The sequence below is a fragment of the Bombus pyrosoma genome, linkage group LG7 (assembly GCF_014825855.1).
Source record: "Bombus pyrosoma isolate SC7728 linkage group LG7, ASM1482585v1, whole genome shotgun sequence".
In the NCBI taxonomy this organism is placed as follows: domain Eukaryota; kingdom Metazoa; phylum Arthropoda; class Insecta; order Hymenoptera; family Apidae; genus Bombus; species Bombus pyrosoma.
This window is the reverse complement of record NC_057776.1, coordinates 13851938-13873053: the sequence shown is the minus strand read 5'-3', so window position 1 is coordinate 13873053 and position 21116 is coordinate 13851938. Positions and strand designations below refer to the sequence as shown.

The 21116-nt window shown below is 37.1% G+C and overlaps 1 protein-coding gene across 2 annotated transcripts in view; it reads right to left on the bottom strand.

Moving 5' to 3' along the window:
* Positions 1 to 19461, bottom strand: part of LOC122569134 (protein cortex-like) — a 255995-nt gene extending 236534 nt beyond the window's left edge. For both annotated transcript variants that reach the window (XM_043729688.1, XM_043729687.1), the window contains exon 1: positions 18866 to 19461. In XM_043729688.1, coding sequence (XP_043585623.1) covers positions 18866 to 19015 — 150 coding nt within the window. In that variant the 5' untranslated portion in view covers positions 19016 to 19461. The remainder of the gene's footprint in view (positions 1 to 18865) is intronic.
* Positions 19462 to 21116: the final 1655 nt, after the last annotated feature.

Sequence of the window (21116 nt, the reverse complement as noted above, 5' to 3'; positions counted from 1 at the left end):
TCATAAATAAGGAATAATTTTCTTCTAAAAATATTTTTAATCTAGAAGTTACACTTTCCGCACAATATATTATTATATTTATAGAAAAAGAAAAATCATACAAAATAAATCTTGTTATACCACCCAATATATTTCCCAGTCTTCGTTCAAACAAAAATTAACTCGTTCTAATTTTATAACTTATTTTGCGAAATTTATAAATTTGGATAAAAAGCATCGAAAGTTTCTAGTTTTTCGCTCGAACCACATATATTTTGAGCCACATTACGAACGAAGAATCGGACAATTATATTCGCATCAGTGCCTAATATTATTAAACGCTAAACATTTCAGAAATGTAAATTAATCTTATATTATAAGTTTCTTACTCAATACCTTTGTCACAAACTAACAAAGCTCAACCTGGGGTACAACATTATTCGTCCAGTTTTCACCAGTTCACAATTTTGATGTTAATAAACATATACAGTAACAAGTAACAAGGGATAACAAGGGATTTAATTTATTCGATTGCAAAAAGCTAAGCGAGTTGCACGATATACAAGATACTTATTTACACGAAATCATGGAAAGTGTCTTAAAACATAGGCGACGTTAACGTAAGTTATGGTTACGACTTTAAAATGAGGCTCGTTTCCTTGTTACGGCTATGATTTATAATTTTCTAACTATCATTCTCTGGTTCTTCAACGATCGCAGTAAATTGTCCGTCCTCGTTACACTAACTACATTTTTTACGTCGTTATGCTGTTATTTTTAATGTGTAAAACCGCGACAAGATAGGCTATGAATAACATTGAACTAAAGTATCTTCACTGGCATAAAAATATCGCAAAGTAAGATATTCTACTTAAAAGCTGTCGTCAAAAGTAAAATGAAAATTACAGCGAAACATTACACTTTCGTACACTTTCTCTCTACTAGAAATTTAAACAATTGCAGATCGAATGTAACGAATATTAAAAGAAAGAAATTCCGAAAATAATACTTCCGTCTATTTTGCACACCACTTAATTCGTTTGTAATCATATTCCAATACAAGTATGATATTACCAACATTACGTTAACGATAAAAGTCGCGATACTTGTATCCCGAAGTATCTTAACAAGTGGCTTCCATTGGAATATCTCATATTAATAACTCGAAACTACAATTACGCCAGCGTAAGCAACCATTATCTTCGTGAAAAAATTCTCGTTAATAACGTACCGGACCTGCTGGCAGGAATTCCATTTTCTCGATTCCCGGCCGAAAGATCAGAAAACGCGTACGCGTACACCAAAGAAACTTCCAATAAATATTAATCACGCTATTAGAAGCCTGATCGATTCCGGGGAGAATCGAATCATCCGCGTTCAAGACGATCGTCAAAGCGATTCCAAAGGAACGATCGCGTCTCACCTTTCGTTTGGCGAGTATATTACCCGATGAGCGATCGATCGATCGGATCGAGCGATCGTAGAAACGTTTCATGGATCCGTTTTCTCACGCAGATAAAATCTGGTGGCGCGATGCTCTCGGTACGGGCGATGGATAGCCGAGCAAATGCGCACGTACACCGTGTCGCAATTATTACTTGAAATAAGTTAATTAATAATTGATTCGTAGCCGTGGCCTCGCCTGGCGGTTTCAATGATCGAAAATTAATAATATAGACTGCTTAGACGAAAGTTAGTAGCAGCAGAACTCGCTGCGTGGAATTATAATCGTGCCAATCGCTCGCAGAAAAGCGTACAACGATCGTTGAGTTGATTTTTATTATGTTCACTTTACAGTTGTACAGTGGTTCATGAAAGTATTCGAACGTTTACGGAAACCTTTTACGAACATGTCATGTGCGTTATACGAAATATTTTGAAATTTCATCTATACTTTAACGAGATTCAACTAGCGCGATTATGTTGATAAAGTTTGAATCAAATCCGGAAATGCACGCGGAAGCTACAAGATATTCGATGCAACTACATATTTCGCAGAGACCACAAAAGTATTTAAAGAGTCAATTATCGTTACATCAATAAATCTGAAATATTCAGTGGAACCATCTTTAACACTTATATGTTTAAAATGATTACTCATACTGTATGCTAATTTTTTACTAATTATATATTTGCAAGAAATATTTTGTAACTTCTGTGTACGCTCTCAGATTTATTTCAAATTTTACCTATCGTAACAGATGTGTTTCAGTGACAATAAAAATTTTTAATCTTTTATATAACACATACACACCATAGGAAGATTTCCCACTGTATATTATATAAACACGAAGAAAAATAATTTTTAAGAAGAAAGAAAATTTCGAGGGAAGGAGCTGATGTAAGAATTAAAAACATTTCAATTTCTTGTCGTATATTTCTAGTCAAAGGATGCGATAATGTTGCGAATAATCTGTCGTAAGGTTGCGTTTATTATTTCGGGTACGGGTTAAACAACCTTTTAATCTCTTGATTTGCCAATTAAACCAAAGTATTTGCAATATTGCAGCGTGTTAAATGGTAATACTCGGTGGTTGGTCTTTATAATATGTACACCAATATGGTACGATAATGGCGTCATATACAAGGAGTTATAACTCGTTTATCCGCGGTATGAAGTATAATATACGACCTCTAACAAACATTATGTATTAATATCTAATGTATGAAACTCCCTAGCAAGGTAAATTATTTGCCTAAAGTCATTCTTTATCACGACTAGCTATTGCAGTTGGTAAAATAAGAAATTACACGGCGTAACGTATTAGTTTTCCTAAGATTTTACGAAACTTTCCTTCTTCTATCGATGTTCCCTATCTAAATGAACGCTTTCTCTTTATTTCATGTTTCCAACATATCTCACCGATTGCATTGTAGCTTTAGGTTTAGGATTTATTTTTTATTGCTATTTCCTCTTCTATATCGAAAGAATAGATATTTGAAACAAATCTTTTTTTGGCATTTTAATAACTGCAGGCAATTGCTTGGTCTATTGCTATGCTTGTTATCGTTTATTACATATAACATTACGATGCTGTATTCTTTACGATCTGTATTAAATCGCATAGGTAGAGATGTAAGTTTTATTTATAGCAATACCCTAAGAATTTGTAAAAAGTGATGTTACGACCGTTCGCGGAAAGACGCGATCGCGAGGAAAGCGCGTCAGCGGGAGGCGTAAATTCTCGCTACGATTCAGAAAATCGACGCCGCGAATTAGTCGTTCCTCTGTGTCTGTTAAGATGACAGAGGTGGTTAGTTGAGATTAACACTGAATTAACAGAGTTAACAAAAATTATATATTTGACGATATATATATATATATATATATATATATATATATATATATATATAAACAACAGGATAATGATGCGCCACAAATTATTTGACAGATGATACAGTTAACTTGGTGTAATGATTCGACTCGACTTTACATTGTGTTTTGTATTTGAACGACTTGTAATTCGTTGGAGACGTTAGTGTATTTCGTTTGGATCCTTGATCGATACTGATTGCCCTTCGATGGGCCCTTTGTATTACGTGGGAGACGGTCCCCTCCATGCTCGGGTCACGCCACCCATCACGCCATGATCACGCGTGTCACCTGATTAGTGTATTCAAAATAACGGAACGAACCGACGTTTTTTTTTTTTTGGAACTCGCTATGTTTGTTGTTGACCGTTACATTGTTTATTTGTCGCGCTGACCGTGACGGCTCGACGACGGTTAGGAATAACCTCTAGAAGGCCTCTGGAAAGCCACGTGGCGTAACAAGTGACAAAGAAAAAAAATAATCACACGATATAGCATTGTCGAGTTTACATATTTAAGAGTGAAGATAAATTGCAAGTTGATATATTTTCGCTAGAAGTTTCAGAGCAATTTCAATTTGCGTTTAGAGAAATGCGTTTAGAGAGGACAGTGGCGAGAATATGCACAATTTCAGATGACTCACATGGCACATAATAAAAGCATATTATAAACGTCAAATTTTGTGAAATTATTTAAGTTTATAGTGACCTAAGTGTATTTTTTAATATAATGATTTTCTAATATAACGATTAGTATACAGTAATTCTATCAGGCAACTCTTTCTACTTACGATGATCTGAAAATATTCATAATCTATACGACTTGGCACTTGTGACTAAAATAGAAAATATTATTGCGTATTGATGATTAGCATACGTTGTTAAATTTTTCTCGCATTTAACGTGTAACCTACATATGTATGTCTACATATACGTATATGCAAAAATACATATAGCATCGCGTACACGATTTTTCACTTCCAACGGCATCTACACGTGTACGATATAAACGTTACAATCGTAAAACGAACAAATTAAAAGCGATGAAACAAATCTCGAAAAAGAACTGCAGCTCCATCTTGCTTACACCTGTACGATAAATTTGCACATCCCCGCGTCGTTGCATCAATGTGTGTCCGAAACGAGGTCCGAAACAATACAGGCGCGCATGATCAAACACGTCCCACGTAATAATCGCGATGTCCGTCGAGACTGTCCGATCGAAGCGAGCGGCTCTTTCTGGTTGTCCGCTCCCTTTTCGTCCCGGACGTCCAGTGGTTACCGACATTCAGATCTGTCGGAAGCATTTAACGACTGTCCGTTCAGCTTATTCACGTAGCTGGACGCCAGAAGTGTTTCAACGGAGGCACCTACTCATCCACTGCGATTTTATGTACACCACGATCTAACGAGTGTGCCGGAAGTCCGCGGACCACGGACTACGCCACTTCTTCGAAGGTGAAATACCAGTGCACGCGTATAATACACGTGCACACACGCATACATACATATATATATATATACACATACGCATACATATACATATAGATATACTTGTACATGTACGAGCAGAAGGAAAAGATGGAGCAACGAAGGAAAAAGGTTGAAATCTCGAGCAGCGCAAAGCTGAGATTCGCACCCTTGGATCCCTAAATTACAACTGCTTCTAGCACGTGAACTGCTCATTACTATAATACATTAATTACAGTCTGTATACATTGCACCGTACTCGAATCGAGCGTTTCTTCGTTCTTCTGTTGAACGTCTTCAAGCTTTTCCTACTGCTCGATGCCATATGGCGTCATTAAGTTTTAGAAGCTACTTCCATGATATTTAACGCGTAATGATAGTAAGCAGCATCATAATTGTTAATTTCCGGAATGTCTGAGAGAGCGCCGCGGGCTTTCGATAAACCATCTCTGCCCCTCTCTTTCTTTCCTTCTGTTTTTCCCTTTTCTTTCTGTTTCTCTTTCTCCCCGGTTCCCGGGCGTTAGCCGGTCGAGTATAATGCTCGATCCGGCAGATAAAACTCAGGTGAGGAATAAGTGAGTTCCTCGCTCGGCTGGAGATTTGATTTGGATAACGGCTGGATTTATGCGAAGGCTCGAGGGACTGTCGTTCGCGGGATTTTTTAGTCAGACCGAAAGCTAAGTTGCGCTACAACCTCGCAAGCTTACGTGGCCACGATCGAGGATCGTTAACGTTAGATACATCCTTCTCGCTGAATCATTCGGATATAGAAGCAGCTTCGTCCAGAAAACAATCGTAATACCAAGGTTTCTTATCGAAATTCGTACAGCTTTCAATGAAAAGTCAACTTGAAATCTATCAACTTGAAAGAAGCGAAAGATAGAAAAATTTTCCAACATCAAACTGGCATGTGAATATTTGAATAACGGAAGAAACGTCTGAAATTTTCATTCACGAAGCTTGTTTCGTCAGATGTATAGAAATTATACGATTCATTTAGGGGTAGAATTGTTAACAAGGTGCGCACATTCATGAGAAAAATTTCAGCGAATTCCAGGATGAGATATCCAAGACAGAAGCAGATGAAACGGCGAAATGAATTTGCCTGGAGGCCTCGGTCATTTGCCAAAGAGTAATTTCCGGTACATGCGCCACAACCTGACCGCCATCGGATTTTAACGATTCCCAATTAGTCTCGTTGCTTCGCAACTAATTACGAATGAGCCGTGACTCGACACAGTAAATGTGAATCTATTGCTCGATAAACGTGGCTAGTCTGGTAGCATGACAATCGTACAAAGCATAAAACGCCTAAGCCTGATTCATGATCGGAGTTTACGGCAGAGGTTGCGCACGTCTTTTTCCTCTTTCTGATCTGTATCTTCTACGCGCGTACACATATCACGCGTATGTGCGTTTAATCCACGATAGTCACGTTTCGCGATTAAACTAATCGCGATCAGGAATCTCCGACGTGATGAAAAATGGGAATTAAACATCGAGCAGAGATTCCATTACGAAGAAAATTGAGAATTCGTCCGGCAAAATTTGAAACAACAATCTTCTTTTACGTTCGAGCTTCGTAATCATACCTCGTGTTGCAATTTCTTCTTCTGAATGATGTTCAACGTTGCAGCAAGAAACTTTGAAAATGAAAGGAATCGAGATGAACAGGCGCAGCAAGTTCAAACAGCATTAAGAAGATCGAATGAAATGCAAAGCAAGTGTGAATGAGACTCACGGCATTAAGAAAGGGAGACTCGAAAAAAATCGTAAGTGTTCTCCGACAAAAAGCGCAAACGCTCGAGCTGTCGAGATTCCCACATAAAGGATCCAATGGTTTTTTACTAATGTGCCGTGTGCACACATGGAAATATTATTTTCTACGATTTCAGTTACCCACGCTGTCTTTTCTACCATGTTGCAACAAAGAAAGCATCGAGCCTGGCTCAAATATACCAAGGGTTCCACACGTTCAGAAACCCGATTAGAATTCAGCTGATGGTGGGGGTTACTACTTGTTTGAATCTCGTTAATAAGCTAGTCAGGATGTTTTCCCCTCGTGAAACGAGCTTGCTCTACCTTTGTGGATCCCGTTTTCGCTATGGCGTCTAGCACGGCACCTTAGCTCGCACGATGTTCATTTGCTATGTACTTACTGTCCAACTCGACCACTTAAATCACCCCGTATTCCTACTTACTTCTCGGTTGTTGCGTCCGGAGAAGGAGAAGGGTGCAAGAAAAGGTGGTTGATCCGAGGAATGTCTCGTACAACGAGCACGTTTAATACGATCTCTAGCAGCTCCCTTTCTTCCTACCTGTACCTGAATCGATCTCATTCTGCACGGATTGCGTCATTTTCGCGTAAACCGAATTGTTCCCCCTCTCTGAGACGAATTTCGATTATAAGATAGACTATTAAAATAAGAGTAAAATACATAACGTTGTTTTTACGAGAAAAGCAATCCCCGGGTCGGTTACTTTTATTCTCCTTTCAGCGCGATCTATCGATACGGACGCGGTGCACCACGATCCATGACGAAAGCGAAGCAACGAAACACCAGGCGGCAATGGAATCCGAGCAATCGCGAAAGATCTAATTAACCAGCTCGATAATAGTCGCGAGATATGCGCCGATGAAGTGCACGGGTGCACGGCTCGAGACGCTCTTATCGAGCACGAGTAACAATAAATAACAGCTCGAGAGCGGTGAGATTAAACCGAGCTCTCGGATTAATTGCCCGACGAAGTGGCAATGCACGATCTAGCCGAGTAGTTGCAACAGCGAGGAAAGTGTCAATGACAGGGCACACAGCTAGCTCTGAAAACACGCTCGAGAGAGATCGTTGCTCGACTGGTAACGAAAAGAACCGATTATTAATTCGACGATCGCTGGATCGACCGGTATGTACGAGCCACGAATCCCACGAGGTGCTAAATGGTCCACGAACAAAGATTGCGCAAACGGTAATTCCCAAGTCGAGATACGTTTTCAGCGTAACGAAGAAACGCCCCCCGAAATCTACCATTACCTGTCTCTTGCACACCATGTGCAACGGACTACTCGTAACAAATCGAATCGTACGTATCTCTGTAATCTGTTTAGAGGACAAGATCCTTCCGAGCGCTTGCACCGTGAAACACGGTGCTCGTACTTTTCGCAAAAAATTAGCCAGCACGCAAAATGGGTTAGGGTGAATTATAATAGGTCCGTTCTTGCTGAACACGCGAATTTCCGTTAGCTCGTATAAATATCAGCTAGTACCTACGTGAACTCGTTTCAGACAAGTTGTCGAATCGTTGTATCTGTAAATCGTACGGACATAGACAGCTCTGTGAATAACGTTTTTGCCGTGTTATAAGACAGACACGCCGGTGGTCGGTCAGTTATTACTTATAGCGTATAATGTAATAAATAATCGCGCTGGCAGCCAACTGGTGACATTATAATTACGCGGCATTTCGATGATATATACGCGCGGAAGAAAGGAGTTGCTCGCGAAACTGACTCAACGTTAATTTACATTTGTTCGAATATAGGCCTGTGCTCGTACTTTCAGTCAGATTGCAGTGCATCGAGGTTAAATCGGTAGATTACACTACCGTACTCGCTAATACCGTCGGGCAGATGCAAATGGTAGAGTAACGTCTGTCGGCTTGCTGTTTCGTTGTGTAATAGAATTTCGTAGCATTCGGTCGATTCCTCGTTTTATTAGAAGCACGCGATTCTTAGATTTCCCTCGTCGAAAAGAACGTCAATTGAATTAACTTCTGACATTGTACGATATAATCTATTCTCTAAAATATTTGCCGACGTTGTTGAATAACTCACACTATTTCATTCAAATATTCATTTACATCGTCGTCACGAAGGATCTCAGCTGGGCCATTTTCTGATATTCTATGATATACAGTCGCTACGGAAAATATTTACATACCGTTATATTCGCTGGAGCATTAAAGCAGCGATCAATTAGGTCCAAATATATCAAACTTCGTATCATTTAGTTTCATGCGAGTACAAAAATGTGATACTATGAAAACGAAATATACAGCTTGATGGGAAAACGCTTTATTGGAAAATAAGGATACGTGCCAATACTTTTTGTAATGACTGTATTTTGTGAGATATTCCCTGCCGTTTTCAAAGAATTCGCGCTTTTTGGATCGAAAATATTCCTATACATAGGCTAAATATTAAAATGCAAAATTGAGATCGCACGTAGCTGTGACCCTAATTCTTGACTTTTCGCGTTTGAATCGCGTTTGAATCTTCTAACATAAGAAATTTGTTAGCGACAGAATAGTACAATAAGACCGATTGAAACGACCGAAAGAACACATCAGGGTTAAAAATGCAAACGTGAAACGACTTGTAAGAAGCGCCGACGTTCTACCATAATGGTTAAGGAACACTAACATATGTACATCGTTTACGATCTCCAACGACTACAGAGAAATTATTCACCACTAAACTGCTTAATACTTTTCGTTACAGAGGAACGCTGACAAATACAAGGAGGGTAACAATACAAATACGATGAAACGAGGAGCTCCGACTCCGCCAGTCCAGTTTTGGGCGTTGCGCCGTGCAAAGGGACCAGTAAAAGCTGAGGGTGATTTGGGCCTTAGTGGTCCTGTGGTGGCTGTGTATGAATCCTACTGGCCTGCTAAGTCCCAAGTAATCCTCAGCGCGCGCAGCAATAAACGAGTGCATAACCGCGCAGTTTCGACGATGAATCGTCAGCTTATTTTTGCCAAATAAAGTAACATCGCGTCGTGTCGAACATAGAGTTTCGAGATCGTTAAACTAATTGCACGTGAACTGGCGCCGCGGGTGGCTTTTTATTGCCTCATCGGCGAAAACAGACAAGATTTCGTGGCAAGCACATTTTTATTCCGTTGATCCTTTTTTCTTTGTGCAACTGTAACCGTTCAAGTACGTGACTCGTTAAGTTTGGTGATTTACGTCCTTTAAATCGGCCCATTAATGCTTAATGGGATACCACGAGAGAAGGACTCGCAAAGGTATGGCGTATCGATTTACGTGCAAGCTTTTAACGTAGTTAATGAAAATCGATTTAAGAAAGTGTTGACCGGGAGCGGAGGACGGCGCACAATGGCCTTATTCATCACGGCGAAGCTGTCAAGATCGATGCAACGTAAAGTAGAAAAAAGAGAGAAGTAATCGACGGTCGATTTAATCATCGTGATACGGCGGGCGTTCGGGATACCTAACATAGCGTCGATGCGTGTTACAGAAGCTTGGAATTTTAAGTGGCTCCCGGGAGGCGTCACGACACGACCAACGTGTGAGTAAGTTAATTACAAGTCTGTCATATTCCTTACATATTTATCGTCTTTCTAATAACATTAATATCGGCCGGTTGCAGTACCGTAGGTAGATTATTCTAGATCGGTATCGGTTCGCAATAATTCGCAGCGAACGTTGGCTGGCGACGTTCGCGGAAAAAGCGACAGCGATCTGAACGCGAAGCGCCTGAAATTATTGCAATACACGGTGTTAACGGTTATTAAACGGAAAATCGAGACAGCAAAAGGCGTGAAATCATCGGAGCTAGCGGTATCCGAATATTAAATACTTCCTGACGTGTCGATGATCGTTTATTATCGCGAGCGAACATTTCCTTCGCGGAATATCTTTTGTATGCCAAAAGGCAAATTGGCCTGCTCGAATATTTATTTGACGCTGCTTACCTTTCTGCGTACCTTTCTTCGTGCAGCATGAGATCGGTCGAGAGGATTCTTAAGTGCTCTAGTTAGTCGGCAACCACCCGCTATGCGACCGATGTTCGAGCATATGCTGCATCGCTCGAGTAAGCTGCTCTTCGCGAACCGGGTACTATTCTTGTTGCCGATCCGAACGATGCTATGCAGAAGGACTTTTTTAGGTCCCGCTGACGACCATGCAACAAGCATTGTGTTTTAACGGGCATACAAATTTAATCGTCCTCCCGCGGCCGGGATACGAAAGCCGAATACCGAGTTCGATGCAAAGCAAGCGTCGTCGCGTCGGTTCTTCGTGTTCGACAAATTGTTACTAAAAGCCGTTCGAACGGGATGATCGTAAAACACTCGCGGAATATATTGGAGACCGGAGAGATCGAGTGGAAATGAATGCAAACGAACGTGGGATAGAGTGGCGATGAAAAGGGATATCGGAGCTTGTTCGCGAAACGAACGAACAGGACGTGGGAAAGAAGAGCTAAAATTGGCGAGAAAAAGAGTGAATTCTCGCGTGACTTTTAACGCTACTCGTAGGTGAAAACAGCTCCAGCTTGTTTTACTTTATTTATCAAAACTTTGTCGTGTTTCTTGAACGCACTAACACTGATACTTGTAGACTTACCTAACTTCTGAAAAATTTCCAAATGTTACAAATTCTTCTTTTATAGATGTGTGTCTTTATATTTATCGTCACTGATTATTAACTGGTCATATTAAAATTGCATTTCAGTAAAAATGTACTGTATACTTACTGTTACAGCCTGAGATTTACATCGCGATTTCGTAAATTTTTAAATCGATGTAAGAAATCGATCATCCAGCTTTAATATATTCACACATATTGGATGTATAATAAAAAATTGACGTTTCTCTCTACGTACAGATTGAACTTATCGAATAGCTATCTATTTAAAGAAAATAATATTACAAACACTATAAAGATAACAGACCTTGATCAAGCGAAAATTATTGATTCTTATCAACTGAACGAGATCCTTATGCGAACTTTTTAAGAATTTTAAATAGTAATGCAAATAACGTTGCGTTTCGATTCTATAAAAATACATGATTGATCATGCCTAATCATAAATAACTAAAACGTAAATGTGATATGTTACATCTAAGATACTTTAATACGTTACCAAACAAATTGTATAAATGCAACGATATTTTCAAAAAAATGCTCAACCTTAATGTTTAAACATCTTTCAACAAAAATATATGCAAATGTATGCATTCTCAAGCTATTATCAAATTCGCTACAAAATATGATTAACTTCGACGATTCTTCCACAGCACATTGTGATCGTAACACAGAGCTATCAAGAGATTTAACTACCTAATAAAAACAAGATTCTCGTTCTCCGTGGAATCTCAATGATCGTCTTAAATCAAATTCAGACAGGGTCAAACGGTAGAATTTTTAATCAGTGAACTAACTAAAATTCCAACCAGATTTTATTGCAAATAACGAATATTCCGTATCTAGTCGTAATACCAGAGACGTATGAAATCGAGCTATAATAATTACAATCGCTGTGCTGCCTCGAGTATTCCCCTTTTCGCTTATCGAAACGCATAGCTTGCGTTATACAGCCACGAATACGAATTTATTAACATCTGGCAGAGATACGACCTTATTTAAATGCACGCGCGCATTTATGCACCGTGTAGAAATATACGAGAACGAAGATCCATTCTCGCACCTTCTTCTTCTTCTTCTTCGTTCTTCTTGTCCTCGACCTGCACCGAGTGCACACGCCCAACCGTCGACCAAGTCTCTCGACTACCGCGTAAGAAACCTAAGCTAACATGAAACTAGTATCTATAGACGTCTAAGGAGATGTAATGGGAAATTACACGAACATTACGGAGAAAAAATATGATAAGTACAATTTTGTTGAATCTCTGATATTAAAGTTATTCAATGGTTGATAGGGTATATTTTAACGTAATATAGTTAAAAAGAGAAATAACCTATCAGGGTGCAAAGATGTACAGTGGATATAAAAGTATTCGTACATCACCATTGTATTTATGATAGCATTTACATATTAATTAATTTGATCCAAGTATATTACATATCATGTAATGGGGTTTTCATGGTATCAAATAAAGTTGATATCTACTATGAAAATGAAATGTAAAATCTGATAAAAAAGAAAAGACTCTTCACTGAAAAACGGGGATATATGCAAATGCTTTTTGTGGTCACTGTAAGCCTCTTAACAACGGATGAAAAATTCATGCGAAGAAAACTAATGGCATACCCTATATCTAAAACATGATAACAGATACTTTTAAAGTCGATATGATTTCATGCGAATTGAAATCAATCAATATCCTTAAGATTTTCTATATTTAGATTCATATAGTCTAGTTAGGTTGCATAAGAAACGTAGTAAGTAAGTGGTGCTTCTAATTACTAATTGTCATCGTTAATTTGTTCACCTTAGTACGATTCTCATACCGTTATTACTAATCAACCAAAGCACCCGGATATTTATAAACATAGCCATGTACATAACTTAACGATACACGGCTGATTTACATAAAGTGAATGTGTTAAAAATTAAACGACATTAAAACGCGTAATTTACATACGCCGAAGTGTAAAGAAAAATGTTAATCACATAAATGGTGCGTCTGCGTTTTAGAGACTCGTCGACGTTAAAACGAGTAATAACGTAGCAACCTCCAAAGGATACTAAACCAACTCCTTTTCCTAACAACGAATCGATGAAACTCCGCGTACGTATACGTAACACAATGAAAGTCAACTATTATTGCGGTGCCTACCGAAAAAAATTTCCGTAACATGCCTATTATAGCAAGGACCTTAATAGCCCATGGAAGTCCGAACGTAATTCCATAAAGGAGCCGACCTCGTAAAACTGTGAAAAATTTCTAGCTGTTAATACGGAATTATCGCCGACTCCATAATAACACGTAGCGCGGTTCGCAGGATGTGAATTTCAAACAGAGTCCACAAGAACTTCATCTGTATGCGCAGATACGGCATCTTTTTCTACGCGGTCTGCTTTTAACCAAGATATATGATACGATGATAACGACGTTTGCAAATCATACTGCTTGTAAAATAACCACCGAGGAAATGGATAATAAAGAAACAGCTTGTACGAAAGTTTCGAGTGCTCTTCGGTGGAAAAAAGCACCTTACGAAAGCTGCGAACGTCGTTCAGAGAAATATACCTGACGAAAATGAAACACTGTAGTGGTGTTATTAGAAGTATACATATATGTAGCGGTTCATGAGACAAAGGACGACGTGAATCGAGAGCGACTCATTTTGTTGTTTTGCCTCGGGGTATTGACACAGTCTTGACGCATGAAACGTAATGACAAATAAATTCCGGGAAAAACAATGTAACCGCTACATGTAACTGTCGAATGAAGACGAATTAAGATTTTTCGACTTTCCCCCGATCAGTATAAATAAACGGGCGCGATACCGAGGTACGCGACGAGCATTAACGAGTAATCCGCGATTTTATTTTGCGATTTATGCTCTGTACTAACGACTCACGTATACAGGCTGTACATTAATTATTTATTTTAATTATACGACAACAATCCCGAGCAATTTAAACCTCACGTACTAACCATCCTGTACGCAGAACCCTCTACATATATTTCGACATCCTGCAAATTCACAATGTGTCAATGAAGAATTACGGGGCGCCACGGCGCTTTCAACTGCTATTATACATTTTCGAGATAAGATGTTAATTTTACAGGTCGACAATACGAGAAGGTATGCCGATATCGTCCTACCGTCTGGATTATTCTCTTCGACCAAACCGCTATTGTTTAACGGAAACGTATATCTCTACTGTCACCGTCAGTCTTAGAAAGAACACTTCTTCGGCGGTCTTTGCGATGAAAAACTACGGACGAAGATATGCAGGGGACAGAATCGGCTGTGCGTAATAGAAATGGCTAAGGTATGAATAAAAGAACACGCGAGTGATTGCGATGATTGATTTTAATTGATTTTACGAAGCGTCGTGAACGCAAATTTCGTAGTAATTGTTCTGGAAAAATTTGAATCAAAAGATCTATTGGGTTGGCAACTAAGTGATTGCGGATTTTGTCATTAGGTGGTATTGACAAAATCCGCAATCACTTAGTTGCCAATCCAATATTTGTGGAAAATATTAAAGAACAAGATGAAGTATTCGCGTTTCAATTAGAAAAGAAATTTGCTTTATCCTAATAACGCATAGTCGCAGGAAAATAATATTTGATAAATCTGCATGCTAATTGCGAATTATTACCCTATCTGTCTCTAGATTTATTTTTATGTATCTTGAACAATATAAGACTCTATAAAGCGTTTTAGCGCAGTAGATGTAGCTGCGCATGAATCAGGAGAGACTCATATTATTGTGCCTTGGAATACTAACGTTGTTTTGGTTTTCTCAATTCAAAAGTAAACGAGCTGCGTACAAAATATTATTGCCATTATTTGCAATCGTCAACCGTTGTTACATTTTAACTTTTTACAATAACAACTGTAGTTATAAATAGACGAACGTGCAGTCGAAGGCAGTTCAATAGTAGAGTAATTAACGAGTGGAGCAGTTGAATTGTTCCGAGCGAGCGACGATTACGACCAGTGTACGCCGTTTCTATACTTGTACTTATAGTGATTTTAATATAATCGACTATTACAATTTTACCACTCGTCTCTTTATTAAACGAATCGACACGTTTAATAGCCACCTCGAATTGGATCTAGAGAAACCGAATTTTAATAATATTTTATATAACCAAGTATTTTGCACGGAAATCGTACAAGTCTTTCAAGAGAAAAATTGGAAAGTTACTGAAAACTGCTAATGATATGTTATTCGTTAAAAAATATGATTAATAGACACGAAGTTCCACTTTGCAGCGCTTTAAAATTACATATATACATGCACAGAAGTACGAAATTACTTGTGATGGTGATTTGATATTTATCCCACGCGAAAGGACCGAAATATTAAAAATTGTTCGAACTTATCACAACTTGACTGGTTACGACAACCCCAAGGACTCGAGAAATGAGATATATAATAAGAAAATGTTGACTTTCGGCTGACATAATTAATTTTAATAATCTAAGAGCAGAACTTCACGCCTATTTACCACTTGTACGTTTCGACGTTTCTCTAACAGTCAGTCATGCAAATTATCTTTCTACGGACGATTGATTACTTGTCAGACTGATCGACAGAGCAGAAAGTGACAAGTCGAAACTGTCCCACGCCTAACGTGCAACTCCTACCCTGGTCGAAAAGAAACTCTCGTCCGGATAGAAACGGTATTACGTAGGGGAACGAAGTCGTATCATTGTACGATGCAGTGCTGCCGGGCACAGTAAATCTCATGGTCTATAGAACTCGAAGAAATCATTACAGTGCAGTGGGACGCAGTATATTGCTGTTAATATAGCGCAGCACGCCCTTTTAAGCTTCGCTCCGTGCAGAGAGATATATACAGGGTGATCTCGTAGCGAGCTTAGAACTTAGCCAATAGAAGTTGAAAGGCTTCTATACCAGAGGCCCGGGGAAGTGGAAATTGAATGTGATTTGTTGAAGATATTGCTTTTGTAACATATCGTGCGTCTGATATTGGACTTTTAATCGATTTAGTTCTAAATTAGTTTGAAACTGGTGATCACTAGATTGTAATAATGCATAGAAATATATTCACTTAATGATAATTGATATTGCGGTAAGTAAACTATATCGTTGTGTATATTGCGATGGTTTATTATTATTTATTATTTTCGATATATTGCGTGATTTAAAAGAAGATCAATAATTTAACACCGGACAAGATGAAAATGAGGTTCCAGGTTAACTTCTTACTTCAAGTTGCAAGAAGAAAATATTCTGAGTGATGATATTCAAGATAGAATAATGATTAGTTAGTAATATATAAGAATAATAAAAAGGTGAATAAATAATGCAAATAACCAACGTAACACGACACATTATAGTAATATGTTTATGTACAAACAACTAATACCGTAAAAAGCATTGATTATGTTTCCATTAGATTTAATTTCCAATAGACATTAAACCGTCTTCAATTGTTCGATCTTTTCTTTATATATTTACTTTATTGCTTTATTCAACGTAAGTTTGTGAAGAATTGGGCTGATATTAGAAGATTTTTTAACACACTGTAGAAATATAAATATTATAGAAATTAATATAAAAGGTGAAAACTTTATCTCGAATATTTAATAAAAATTCGAAAGATACTGCTATAATCGCGATAATATCTAATCCAGAATTTCTTTGCAGTAAAGTTACGTATCTATGATACGTGATACTTTCTGAAGCAAAAGGTGGTAGGAGAATGTCGATCGATTCATGATACAGTCAGTATACAAAACACAAAGGAAGAAGGACTGTAAAGTGCGAAGATTCTCGCAAATGCCCGAGGTGTCGACGAAGAGAGAAGCGTAAAATCGCAATAAATCAATGTTAATGGCGCTATAGCTAGATGCTGCGAATCAGGCAACGAACAAAACATCCCGTCGTAACCGAGGATCTTCCGCGCTATCGATGCATCAATAATATTTAGTGCCGGAAGTAAATATCGCAAAGAATATCATAGAACGCCTCTATTCAGCATATCGTGTTCAATATTCGTTAAAAGTATGATGTCTCGCGAGAAGACTTTAAGACCTCGAATATTTTACATTGAAAAAGTTTATTTTTTAATTCTACGCATGGGATATTTCATCCTACTTTAAGTACGATTTTCAGTGCCTTGGAACATTTACAATATATTTAATAGCCCAATGTAGTAATAAAAACTGCACAAAAATGGGATTTACTAGATTGAAAACAAACCAAATCAAACCAAATTTATGAAAAAACAGGCTCGAGTATTCTGTTTCTTTCATTTCAGTTCTCGAGTCAGAACACAAATCCCAATGACAAGGCACAATTGTAGGATACTGCACAGTGCCACATAAATCAGCAAAAGCGACATAACTGTCCTCTATCGGCCACACTATGAAGATAAATGAATAAGATTTTCATAATTGGCCGAGGAGTGTCCCTGCAACATTTTTATAACGATAATTCGAAAATAGCGTTTTTTAATTTGTGTCGGTTTCCACGAAATGGCGCGATATGTATTTCCATGGTTTTCCAAGAGCTGCCTCGACGATTCGCCGCAAACCGATCGTCCGCACAGAGCCTAACCTGGTAGAATACTGAAAGCCACTCGTGAGATTTCACATTTGAAGTTGCAACATTTCTACATGCTTACTTGATTTGACAGTAAATCACAGATGAATGTTAGTATCGATCTTTTATCTTTTACAGCTGCTATTACGATCGGCAGTAAATATTCTATTTTATTACTCGGAAATTTTATCACCTACCAAATAAAATAAAAATTTATGTTTCCTACAATATTCGCAGTCTAATAATGCTTTGTTTTACATGCAGTATCAATTCGACGTTGTATATTGTTCTTACACAGCGATAAGGTATGTCTCGTGAAAATAAAAATGCAATTTGATTTCAGATGTGGAAAACTGTACGAGATCGTTTTGGATTTCGTTGAGGCAGGGTTGGGGTTTCTATGCGGCATGTGCCTTGCTTTTACAAATGCAATGCCCTTCGAAATCCCAAAAATGTCCAACGCTTGTCTACGTTACGAGAATACAATCAAAACAGCAAACTGTTACTCGACAGAGCTCTAGTTCAAAGTTTAAACTTGAATATGTTCGCCGAAGATGCAATGGATATTTCATGCGCGACAAATATTAAATATCGGCTTCTGTGTTTGAAGCAAAGAATTACGCTAATTCCATTTCCAATAAAATATACTAGTTTCAACGATTGTACAATATATAAACAAGATGTAATTATTTGTAATATTTTAAGAACTGAATTTTTAACAAATTTTTAAGTCAATCAACTACAGTTCCTTTATTCACGATACTCGTTAATTTATTTATTTAATAAACGACTGAAGTATCAAATTGGATATTATACAGAAATTCCTATTGGTTATTACATTTTAAGATTGTTAAAATGGAGAACGTAAGTAAATAAAGAAGTATCCCAATTATCTTAATTATAAATCTATATATCTAGACAGTAGTCATTTAAATTAAAAAATAGTTATACTAATTAATAGTAAAAAATTGATCATCTATTTTATATATGTGTACATAATATATTTCACGAAATTAATTATTTTACATTATAAAGTTTAATGTCATTTGGATATCCTAGATCCGGTAGAAAGTAGAATTAGGATAATCTTTGCAACGACTGAATCAAACATAACAGAAAAATATCAAAGATATGACTCACCGGTTTGAAGTCTAGCAATCGTACTCGCGGGAATCTAACGCAGCTTCTGCGCCGTGGAGTCGCATCGATATTTTCATTCTCTTGATCCCGATGGTTCCGAAAGTCCAATAACATTCTTCGCATTTTGAACGATCGCGAATCTTTGTCCATATAGATTAATCGTAGACGTACACTTTCCAAAAAAGAACGTGCGTGAAATGATAGAAAACACGTACAACAATCACTATAAAAATCACTATAAATTCCCGAGAAAACTGTCTTACTGTCAAAATAACTATGTACCTCGTACGGAACACAACGAACGAATCTTTCAATAAACTTTAATATACTATTCGATAAACATTCGAAGAAACAATTTCGCGACGATAAATCTAACTGATCAAGTGGTACCAACTGAAATTAGTCACAACTGAACATAAGCAACCTTGCAAATACGTACCGATTTTACAATTATTGATATTTTATCGTTCGATAGCGAATCACTATTTAAACTTGAGATGCAAAACAACGTATCGTCAAATACTTAATTAGATAATCGTTAGAGTTAAACAGAAATCTTGCTACGTCGTAAAATTTGTTCGAAAGCATGGAGAAAAATATCGCGTACCGAACCACGCGCAGGACAACGTTCAACTGAATAGAATTTGACAACATTCGTGAACGTTACGTGCAAGGTCGCGCGTATTTGAAAATGTAAACATATGTAACGTATTCGACGATCCATAATAAATTACGATTATTTTCGACGTCTGTTTATACCATCGTTTTATCTCGGAGTGAAATCAGATATTTCCTATAATAATAGAGGGTAAGAAATAATTTCTGTAGAAAATCTTTATTCTATTTCTACATCGCAAGAGTTTACGTATGCATTTATATGAATTGTTACAAACTATTTTCTAATTTTGTAGCTTTTTTACAAATTATTCTATAAGTAATATTTATGTATGTAACTGCTAAATGTTCAAAAATAGGACTTATCAATTAGAAAGATTATATTGATTTAATGTATCAATAAATTAATAAAAAAAATGTTATAATCAAATATTAAATTTATTAATAGGAACATATTTGTAATAATTAACCCATTCCTAACACTTTGTTCCATCTTTTTCCGTAAATCATTAATTTCGCAAAAAATCATTGAACATTTTTTATAAGGTTTTATAATAATCGAATGAATCGATAATTTATACGTGCTAACAAATAAACCTAACTAAGAAATAAAATGGATGGAGTAATAATTTTCAATTACACATTCCCTTTAGTTTATCAAACGCTCGTAATAAAATAAAATTCCTTTCTCATTCATTACTCATTAGCATTGACTTTTCTTGTAGATATCAATTTTACAATCTTCCTAATTGCTGGCTGTAAATTTTAACTGGAAATTCAAAGCGCAAAATAAGAGAAGACATTAGTTATGGGTATGACCTGATAATTTGCCTTCTGTGTCTAAGTCCATATTATTCCCATATCGTAAGTCGTAAAAGTACGCACCAACTTGAATCAGGAACGTAAGCAGTGAACGTGTTAAATGGTGTTTTATTGCCTCAACAGACTCTAAGAAATGCTCGGTTTCAAATGCATATAAATGTAATGAAATCTTTCGGATGCAAATCATACGTAAACCTAAACGTTTATGATGCTTGAACCTTTAATTTCTTATTAATATCTTAAAATTCTCGAATGATTCAGAATAGCATTGCAGGGAGATACGAACACATTAAAGAACGTTAATTGAACAGGATACACACGAGAAGTTTGTTAGAAACTACTGATTTTTTAGTTGGTTAGTAACTCTATAAATGTTGCATTAAATAGTAGTATTTTAATGAACTACCAATGATATTTCCTGCGCAAATGGGAACTAGTTTATAAATACCAATTACTTCTATTTTTTAGTACAGGTTTGCGAAAGCATCGTGCAAGATATGATATGTATTTTATGATACAATAAACATAGAAACATAAATATTCGAATTTTTCTCAGATAACAGGATATGAGTAAAATATCAAATTTTTCAAGTTTCAAAGAAATGAACACATATACTTCTTTGCGTGTGCTTTCTCTTAAAAACAAATAATCAAACCAAAGATACATAAATGTCTACGGTATGTTATGAATTAGACAATTAAATTCCAATATATATGCAAATTGACAGCTTTCAGAGAAAAATGACTTCCTTTAGAAATAACATCCAGCGTTTTAATATATTGTAAAAGATACAATATTTTCAACGTGTTTACA